At 28.3% G+C, this 11,571-nt stretch overlaps 1 protein-coding gene across 1 annotated transcript in view; it reads right to left on the bottom strand.

The window, feature by feature from the left end:
* Positions 1–699: 699 nt before the first annotated feature.
* BTBD9 (BTB (POZ) domain containing 9) overlaps positions 700–11,571 on the bottom strand; it is a 65,126-nt gene continuing 54,254 nt past the window's right edge. Inside the window, exon 11 of the mRNA XM_075377844.1 lies at positions 700–6,545. Within this exon, the coding sequence (XP_075233959.1) occupies positions 6,531–6,545 (15 nt within the window). The 3' untranslated portion in view covers positions 700–6,530. The remainder of the gene's footprint in view (positions 6,546–11,571) is intronic.

Below are 11,571 nucleotides of genomic sequence, written 5' to 3'. Positions count from 1 at the left end.
TAACTGATACCACACATAAGAGGAGGCTAGGATTCTTTGGACATATCAAGGATGCAAGATTCAAGACTTCTGAAACAGATAATACAATACAACCTCAACTCGAAAAAACACCAAGACAGGATGCAGATGGATCAGAAAGATAAGAAAGGATTTGAAGGAAATTGGCCTTACACCAGATGACACCACACATAAAAAAAAATTAAACAATAAAATCAAGAACAAAAACACTTGTTTCGTACTCACAAGAAAAAACACACAACATGAATATTTTTAAAACTAGAAGGGCACGGAGATCAGAACGTATGAAAATGTACTGGATGGACCACAAGGCCCAAACAGTCCTATCAAAGAGACTTGGATAATGGACTGATTTAAGTTATCCTATGTGGTCATAAAAGATGATAATGATAATGATGATGACGAATTGATGAATGGATGGATGGGTGGGTGCTGATAGTAATGATGATGATAATAAAATAAGACCAGATAATGAAATTAATTATTCCCTAGACAAAAATCATCAAAAAATTTAAAGTTTGAATTATTAATTAAATTGTTGATATCAGGAAAAATGACAAAAGGCTCACAATTCCTAATATGATTGTAAAATATGTTATACTGAATAAATCAATCTGGAAATCCCTTCAAAAATGAGGAAAAAAGACAGACAGAAAGAAAATAAGTTTTAACAGGAAAAGATTTCCATTTAAATAATTTTAATACTTTTCAAAAGAAATTAGAATAGAAAAATAAAACATTTTATATTACCTTTACAATACTTCTATTTAAGTAGCTTACCTTTTAGTTTATTATATACATTAACAAACGTACTAATTAATATTACTTACCTTACTAAAAATTTTTAAACAAAAACAAAAAAAATAACTGCAGAAATTAAAAACTGACCGCCGTGCCATTGAATGTGATATAGTACAATTTTAGTAAGAACCTGAACAAGGCCAAGGCACTGAATACAGCCATCATGTAATTCCAAATGAACTACTGAGAAGAGACATGTTGAGCAGTTCATCTGCATTGATACAGCGATTGTAACCCAAAACAGAGCATTCATGGAGACTGAAAATAGGCTGGCATGAGCTAAAATTATTTTGATGCTAAGCATAACCCTGGTGAAATATAAATGTGGCTATAGCATGTATGAAAAAAAGAATGCCAGAAGGAAATTGGGCATTAACTGGCAGGAACAGGAATTCAAATAAAAGTGGTAGTGAAGTATAAGTGCCCATCTCCCATCTCCTTTAAACAATACTACTAGGATACAAAGAAGAAAATTAGTGAGAGGGATCACAGTGTGTGCAAATCAATTTCACATCATTCCAGGTTGATGTTTATCACTAAAAAAAATAAATAATTTTGTTTTTTGAGAATTCCAGAGAATCATAAGAGTAGATTTAAATGTAAACAAACTGCAAGTCCTTCGACTGATGCAAAAACTTGTTGTTTCCAACTCTTATATGTGATGTGGAATGCAGTGAATTCACAGAGGACTGACATAATAAGCGGTAAATCACACCTGAAGAAAGCTCTTAAAAAAAAAAGAAACTCACAACAAAGAAATCTGTAAATAATTAGGACAATCATGTAATGCAGGAAGTAACATATTTCAGAATTAGCTGATGATAAATTTCAATAAAGATGTCATCAGAATTTGGTACAGAAGGAATTCAATGTTTTTCAGGAAATGGTTTATTTAACATGAATGATCAAAACTATTCCACTTTCATTTTTTTTGTTTTTTTGTTTTCTCATGTCAATTAATTGTATTAATATGTGCAATTTTCATTATTATGTAATTGTAACACATTATGCTACATTTTCAATTGTGTAAATATATGGTGTTCTAACATTTCACAATTTAAAATATCTTAATACTTTTTATTTGTATTGATTAATTATTTAGGTTGGCTTAAAGGATCAACAATCTGTCCAGAATAAAATAAATATAAATTGTAGTAAACTCTTAATTTAGAATTGATTAAGATGAGGGGATAATCTACTCAGCTTTTTAATTTATATTGACAAGGCATAAAAGAATCAAAATAAATTTAAATGTGGAACATTAAATACTCAGGAGAAAAAAAAAAGATATAAAATTTTCTATGATTTTTTTTCTTTTGATGAAAACAAAAAATAATTTTGAAAATATATTGAAATAAATAGATCTATTATTTGAAAAGTTTTGGGTTAAGAATACAACTAAAGTAGCAACATGTTATTAAAATGAGGGGGCATCAATATTACATGGTGTGAGGAACAAAATACACCAAACATTACATCATAATTTGTATAATTGGTAGTGAATTTAAAAAGGAAAAATGGAGTAAAGAGAAAATCTTTACTCCATACATACATTAGCAAGAATAGCTCTCATGTAAAAAAAGAAGTCAGTTGTCAACTGTAAATTTTAAGATGAGAAAAAGTTTTTTAAATATGTATCAAGTGTAATGAAAAACATGGAAAATATTAACATTAGAAAAAAGGGTGTGCAAGGTTTTATGTGTGGATGGAATTATTAAAGACAAATCAGAGAAATAATCTTGGAAATGTTACAAGTGCTCCAGAATCTTCAGTCTGTATGAAATGCAATTTATACCTTACTCAGAGCCCAATAAGTAATTAAGAAAAAAGGTAGTTCTCTCTTTAAATATTAACCAAAGAGAATAAAAGTTACCTTAAAGATAACAAAATAATGTATTTTTATCATAAAACAACTATTAACAACTTATTTTAATAATAATAGTTACCATAAAAAATTATACATTTAACACTGTTCCATTAATTAACTGTTTCACTTAAAAAAAAACACATTAATAATAATAATAATAATAAGGTAAATAATATACATTTATTACAATATAATAATAATTATCGTCATATAATAAAAATTATGATTCAATATAAATTACAAATAATAATGCTGCACAGTATAATTAAGTTATTGTACACTATTATACTGAATTATATAAAAAACAAATACAGCAGGGAGTCTTTTAACCAAACTCCTGTTAACTGAAATATCTTAATTTTCCAGCTCCAAAAATTAAGCTGTCAAAATTCCTATGTACATATTTTAATTATAAAAACTGGATAAAGATAAGTCAGCACCAGTACGTATATGGTAATCAATATCGCTATACACAAAATTGGAGGTATTGAACTACAGAATAACGCGATGAAAAATATGATCAACAAGCAAACATTAAGTATAACAATCACAAGAAACATCTTAAGATGCAATCGATGATACATTCTCTTAGTAGCCATGTTAAATATCAAAATATTAGCTCAGTTTGGAACTAACTTTATGTTCATTATGAAGATTTTATAACCAGAGAGCTGGGATGATCATGCTTAATCTGATAGTCCTTTATGGACAAATATTCAAATTTTGAAAAATACACTGTAGTTTTTGTATATATATTACGAAGTATAGGTAGCGTGTATTTTACAACATGTAGATTAAAATTATGAGTCTTTTTATTGTTGTTTAATAAAAAAATTATACATTTTTTAATAAAAATTTACTCAGAAATTAGTACATTACATGCACTAATTTTTTAAGGGTTCATAGTTTTATCAAAATCTATTATGTTACCAGGCAAGCCACTTTTATCCACAACTTGAACCGACTGTTATAAGAATCTCTACTGTATTTCAACTAAAAAAAAAATCTTCTTTCCTATTAAAATTTTCAATTCATTGTTTTAGATCATTTTTTATTAAGTACAATACTATTAGAATAATAATGGATTAATACTTTATAAATACTAAATTACTACTGTTTTAAATTTTTATTATAATTATATTAAAGCACTCTTGTTTTAATTTGTACATTATTATTATCATTATTATTAATATGTTATTTTAATATATTAAAATACAAACGGTACACAATTTTAATAACTATTGGAATGTTTTTTCTTTAATATAACGGAATTATAGTAATTTTTAAATATAATTTCAATCAATAAAGAGATTCATTAATAAACAAAGATTTTAACTGAATGATTTTATTTTTAAAAGTAGGGATTGATATATCACTTACTTTCTGCAATTAAAAATTGATGTTGTACTATCAGTAACAGAGATAAAAGAAAACTATTTCTTATAGAGCTGGTAAATAAAAAATATAGGCATAATAAATTTTATGTATTTTTGTTTGACAGCCCGAAAATTGCAAACATAAGATATCCCTCCCCTATTTACACTGCAGGTGATATGTATCAAATCATAATATAAATAGCAGCACAAATAATATTAATATAAATTAAGTAGAAAACATTTAATGCAAAATACTTAACACACGGCATTAATAAGATTCTAATCAATGCGTAATTTACTGTTACTATATATATATAGTATAATTTTCCCATATAAAGTATTGTAAATAAAAAAAAAAAAAAAAAAATTTATTTGATACATATAAAGCCCATGAGTATTTTTAATAGAGGAATTCATTTTTTCAGAGAAAAAAATAGAGCACGGTATGCTTTGTTTATAAATGCTATTATAGCTAGACATCTTTTTAACTGGTTATTTACAACAAAATCATATATTGGTCAATTAATTCCCAAACACATTACATAATTTATGTAATAATTCAGTCTAGTGGATTACCATCAAGTAAAAGAATATTTACCATAATATTCTGGTTGCAGAATAACTAGTGTATCTTGAGATGTCTGCAATTCAATATAGTCATACTCATTCTGGATTTTTTTCATTTGGAAATTGAACAGTCTAAAAAAGATACAATTGTATAACACAACATATTTGCTTGAAATGTCTAATGAAGTTTAAGTTAGTGATTTTTGAAGAATGTGACAACATTTCTATTAACAACATTAAAAAAAATGCAAGTTAAAAACTGCAAAGGTGATATTGTACTTGACGATAACAAATAATTCTGAATATTTGCAAAATGGTATGGGAAAGTTGTGTATAAATGTGTGGTACTGAAAAAGTTAACATTTGAGTGAAACATTATGCACTGTACTATATGGTATTATGCGATACATGTACCCAATAATTATTTTACACATAAAAATAATTTTAACAGCAATATAACCTGGTGTTTAATTTTAAAAACACATACAAATTGTTTTTGGACTTACACAAGCTGTGTACCATTTTAACACATATATGATTAAGTTTAAAATATACACAATAGGGCTAGTGTTTTATTATTGATATTGAAAATATAACAAGTGATTGCACGCGTGCACACACACATACACACACTTTGAAGTACATAAAATATATACACACATTTGTATTGAATTTTTGAAGGAAAAGAAACAAATCAGAGTAAACTAGATTTTTTTAAATTTATGTCCCAAGTATAAAAAATGCCACTTTTACTGTGCTCAAATTCTACACTTTTGATTTATATAAACAAATCCTAACATAATTAAAAAATATAAATAAATGAGTTCAAAACAACAAAATCCAATTCCTACAACTTCACTAAACGCATCATATGATACAATATTAAAAATGTACAAATATAATCAAGATAAATAAAGTTTAATTAAAAAAAAAATTATTTCTACATTATAATTTTATTTTAAAAATCAGTCTTGTAGAAGGATTATTTTAAAAAAAATGACTGACGAAAGGTTTTTTCCTCCCTATAATATAAATATTAATATTTTTAACATTTAATCAAACCTGCAGTTATTATAAAATATGAATTCAAAAATAATAAAATAAATTAACACAAAATGTTAACTTTTTTAGGATAATAAAATTTTAATAATAATCATATTAAATTGATATCGATCAATTTAAAAAAATTCTCATCCAATTTAATTAACCCTTAATTAACATTGTCAGAAATTTTTAAGTTTTATTTTTTACCTGTTCCAAAAACATGTTTAAATTTTCAGATGTTTTTATCAAATATTACACTAAATTAAAAAAACTAAGAGAATGAAATTTTTTTTTCCAAATCAGCATGCGCGCATGCACACACACACACACACACACACACACACACACTATACTGATTTTCTGTCAACATACAAAGTTAAGAAATGATCGATCTTGTTGACTGTAGAAACACCATGTTATATAGTTTATATTTAATATAGATTTTTTTATAAAGTTTTGAATTTTATATCAAAAGTTTATAACAAAAACTTTCATTAATTGATAACCTTATCATAAGCCTTAATTAGATAATACTTCAAATTTAATTTTTTACAAATTTAAATAACAAAAATTATAAAAATCAGCAGAACAGACAGTTTTCAAGATAAATAAACATAAACTACAAAAAAAAAAAAAAAACAATAAATATCAAAATTATAGTAGATGGTACTTAATTTTATTCACGGACTTAGAAAAAATGAAAATAATTACTTATGTGAAAATTTTAAACTGTTTTTCTTTCTCACATTTAAATAACAATCTAGACAAACAATATTCACAGCAAGATTAAAGCAAAAAATATTAGATCAGTAGCTTTATGCTTTCAGAGAGATTTCAAGATTTTTTCTGAAGATAATTCATTCCTGGACTGACTGAAACAGATAAATAAATAAATTTTATAGAATAAGTCAAACCACAAAATTAAAAATTTAACACAACTTTTGCAAGCCTTCTTCTAAAAGTTATGTCATTACTCAAGAACTAATGCTACTCAAACGTATGCTAAAGAAACTAGTCTGTAGAAAAGAATCTCCCTGGAAAATAAGTGCATTATAACCTCACAATTCTACATAAAAAAAATAAATAACGCAATAACTTTTGTAACAAATTTTATGGAAGTACTAGGCAACAGCGCTTACTTCAACTTTACAAAATATTAATTACAATACAAAAGGAAAACTCTTCCATTAAATAAAAGCCTGCTTAGGACGCAACAACCAGAATTGGAGTTGTTGGAAATAAATAAAAAATGTTTCATTTTTAATAACAAACTGAACCAAATGTTACCTTTAAATGGTTGTTAAAATGTTTTACAAAACCCACATCCAAGTGACAATTTTAATATTAAGGATCATGAGATAACTAATGTTTGAAATAAAATATAAATATAATGAAGGTGGCTAAGTTGTAATAGTTCATAAATGTAGATTATATAAATTATCTTCTAGTTGTGTGTAACAAAAAAACCACCACAACATAATGCCTCTGTAGGAGGAATCAGCTAAGCTCATTACACATACAGTTAATCCCTATTTCATTCTGTATTGCTCAAGCAATACATGGTGAAATATGGAGGTGGTTGTGAGGTATGTAGTCTTTTCTTTTTGCAAACAGAAGGAATTTATTTGAGTTTATGGCTGTGCAAAGTTTATAGTAATAATGTAAAAAGTGACGATTCTGAGAGTATGGTGCTGGAAATTTAAGGAAAAATGAAATAATTTACACGATGAGAGTACATTCCATAGAGAGTGATAAAAAATTGTTGAAAAAACTGAATACGTCGCTTCACAATTACTGTACTTCATGAACATTTTCATCAAATTTAGTATCCATTCTATATAGAATTGTTACAAACTGACAATTTAGATACCCAAAAAGAACAACCCAATTTAGATACCCACAAAATAAAATTTATGAAGGTTGGTACAACTACAAGAGCAGATTGTTTATTATAAAATGATTGACAAAGCTTAGGAAAGCGATACAAAATAAATGGCAAGGGATGCTGATGATTTTTTTCCTGCCAACATAGAGCCTAACACCACCACTAGCACTAAGGATGAACTAAACAAGTTTAAATCGCAAATTTTTTTACCATCCCCTTACAGCCCTGATTTGGTACCCGTTTACAAAATTGAAGAATTGGGTGACTACTAAACACTTTAAAAGTAATTTTTAACTCATGCATAGGTATCTTCGTGGCAGTGTTCTTATAAAAAATAAGACAAGCTGTCATAATAGGACACCTTAATTTGGTCAAGGATTATGGCGAGAAGTAATGTAAATTTTGTAGGTAGTAATTTTTTTTTCTATTTTATTACTTGACTGGAAGTTAATTTATAAATGGTCCTTTTACATCATCCATGCTGGTTATTTTGTGTTTTCTAGTTCAGATAACTGTACTGTGCATGTATGAGGTCTGTAAATAAAGTAATGAGACTATTTTTTTTGGCAGCCAAAGTAGCAACACTATAACATTACTAGTAAACATGTGGTTATATGAACAGCTGATTTATATTAGGTATTAATATTTTTATTCTATTATAGCCACGTGAGACATAAAAAAACTTTTCGTCAAACGCATTTTTATTGTGTTACAAAAATTAGTGTTACTAATTATGAGCAACATTGTGCAATCAAGTTCTGTGTTAAACTCTGTGAGAATGCTACTGAAACTTTCCCAAAATTGAAAAGGGTGTATAGATATGATGCTCTGTCACAGGTCCAAGTTTTTAGGTGGTTTAAAGCATTTTCAGATAGCTGGGAATCAGTTGCAGACGATCCATATACTGGAAGACCATTAATGTCAAAAAGTGACGACAATGTTGAGCGAATCAGACTTGATACGATACGACCGATGATTAAAACAGTCAGAATGACTGCAGAACAATTGAATTTGAACCATACCACAGTCCATTAAATTTTGACAAACGAATTGGGCATGAAAAAAGTTTATGCAAAATTTGTCACAAAAAACCTCACTGTTGGACAGAAAAACAACAGGGTGAAAGTGTGTGTATTTACCCTTGAAGATTGCGTCTTCTAGGGCAAATTGAAACAGTTACTGATTTTCTAAAACAAATGTTATTACTGGCAATGAATCTTGGATATTTGAGTACAACCCAGAAATAGAGCGCCAAAGCAAGGAGTGGCACACTTCAAACTCACCCCGTCCCAAAAAAGCAAAAATGAGCAAATCAAAAATCAAAATCATGCTGATCTGTTTCTTCTATAGTAGTGGTATTTTCCATAAGGAGTTTTTGCCTACAGAACAGATAGTAAATCAATATGTTTGCCATAAAATTCTTGAAAGACTGCAGAAAAGAGTTGCCTGCGTGAGACCAGCCATCAAAGACAACTGGATGCTGCATCATGAAAATGCATGTTGTCACACTGCACTCTCAATTAATGAGTTTGGCAAAGAAATACATTCCTGTAGTTCCTCAACCCCACCTTATTCACCTGACTTGAGCCTCCACGACTTTTTCTTGTTCCCAACTTAATAAAAACACCTCAAAGGACACAATTTTGCAGTAGAAAATATAAAAAATAATTTTAATACTCCGGTTTCTGAGTCGCAACACTGTTATGAAGAGTGGGAAAACCCTTTGAAGCATTGCATGGCTTCCCAAAAGAACTATTTCGAAGGTGGATAGAGTCCATGTACAATTGGATTGTAAATAAAAAGTTATTCTGAAACAGTCTCATTACTTTACATATAAGTGTGTGTGTGTGTGTATGCATGTTAATATTTGGTAAGAGAAAATATATTTTCATGAATGTGCAGCTGATGCACAATGCATAATTTGATAATATTACATATACCATGATTTGCCACATATATGTTCTCTAAACCAAAATATCACTTTTTCTTCTCAAGTATTCAACTTTCAAATTTTCAAAACTAATTACACTTCTCATATACTTTACATATGGAAGAAATATTTTTAATTTACAAACCTTATAGAAGTACATATGATTTTTCTAATAATATATATATATAATAAACACATTTTCATTGCTACATTGAGTGTTATTTTAAACAAATAATTATATAAAATGGCTTCTTCTTCTTCAGAACACAATAAAACACTTCAGACCAGGCAATTAAAGTAAGTGGGGAAAAACAGGATATACCATCAACACAGCCAACCAAACTAATAAGTAGATACAGATTTTCTGGTTACATGGTTACGAAGTGCATTCATATATATTAAAAGTTTTCTTGACATAAGGTAGAAAACACTTCTATTGAAAAATTCACCTACCTTAAATATTAAACAAAATAAATAAGGCCATAGCCCTGTGGATCAGGTAAGGTAGGAATAAAAAAGGGTTCTACTGCTTCCTAAAATAAACATATATGAAAAAAAAAATACCAAATATGAATGACCATTTATTCATTCATTCATACAAAATATAAAAGCCTATTTCAATTTATAATAAACTAACATCCCTGTTATGCTTTCGCCTATATGGTTGGTTGTGTATTCCGTTGCGGTCAGGGGATGTTTTGCCATTCATGTTTTCCAGTCTAGCCAGTGGGCTCTGCCTCCTGGACCCCCCTGTATTCATTAGACTTATGCTTACAAGAATAATAATGTTAAATAAAAATTAAAGTCTGTTCAATTTATAAAAAATATCAGTGTACTATAGAGCAACAGCTTGGTTAGTACAGGACCTGAATCTTTGAGTGATCTGAAGAATGTTGGTTTCAAAACAATCAGCTTTCCATCTTAAAAATAGTAGTTATAATTGGTTATCAGCCTTTTGTACAGGTAAAAATGTATTTTGCCGAGCTCTTAGTATTACACAACAAACACAGTGTTAGTTGGGTCACTGTGCTTTATATACAGTCGCATCCCCTTAAAAAATCAAAATTCAATAATACTCAAAAATGGTTTTTAGATATATATCTGAATAGTATCTAGAAGCCCAAATCTACTGAAAATCTAGTTTGCTACAGTTGGAAATTGGGAAAATTTGCTATCATTTTTCAAAATTTGTTTACTTTCTTCACCCCTCTTAAGGTTAAATTTTGAAAAATCTAGAAATTGGTTTTTACATATTCACATGAAAATTATGCACACCAAAAATAAAGTTGATAACTATGTACAAAAACAACAAAGAAAAACACTTTGATAAAATTTGGATCTATTCGAGAGCCATACTGTAATAAGAAATGATCCCCCCTCCAGCCCTTGTGAAACAAGAAATCCGACACCACAGAATTTTGTCATAGCAAATAGAAAGAAATTACCTTGCATAATGTTCTAAGTTATAACAGATGTGATGTACAAAATCAGATATACGAAAGACTGCTTGATGGAACTGAGAGTAAAATCAAATTACATCAATGAATATAAACAGAAGTAAGTAGAAGCAGAATTTAACTAGTATAAATATTATACCTATATATTCAAGGTAACAAACTTAAAACCAAACCATTACAAACCAAACACATTTGCGACATGCAATATTCTATGAATAAAAAGAAAAGACAATATTTATGCCTTTATGAAATATTATTACGAATGAAAAGAAATGGTGCAATGCAATATTTTATGAATAATTAAATTAAATTTTATATTTACATTAGCAGAAGTTTACATATATTTTTACAAAACATGTTCCATGACAGCATTCTTCAGTTCATCAATGGTGTGGCGATTTGATTCATAAACTCTATCCTTCAAATATCTCCAAAAGAAAAAAATCTCAACAAATCTGGGTACGCAGAGGCCATAGTTCTCTCTGCAGACGACTGGTTTTTCTGTAAAAACTTCCTCAGGCTTGTTACCAGAAATAACACACAAATTTCAGTCATCCAACACTTGGTACTATATGAATTGACACGCCCAGATAAATGAAACCACGCCCTGTCTGACATGAAATATA

The sequence above is a fragment of the Lycorma delicatula genome, chromosome 10 (genome assembly GCF_047948215.1).
Source record: "Lycorma delicatula isolate Av1 chromosome 10, ASM4794821v1, whole genome shotgun sequence".
NCBI classification, from domain to species: Eukaryota; Metazoa; Arthropoda; class Insecta; order Hemiptera; family Fulgoridae; genus Lycorma; species Lycorma delicatula.
The sequence above is the reverse complement of the archived record's forward strand: the minus strand, read 5'-3'. Positions and strand labels throughout refer to the sequence as shown.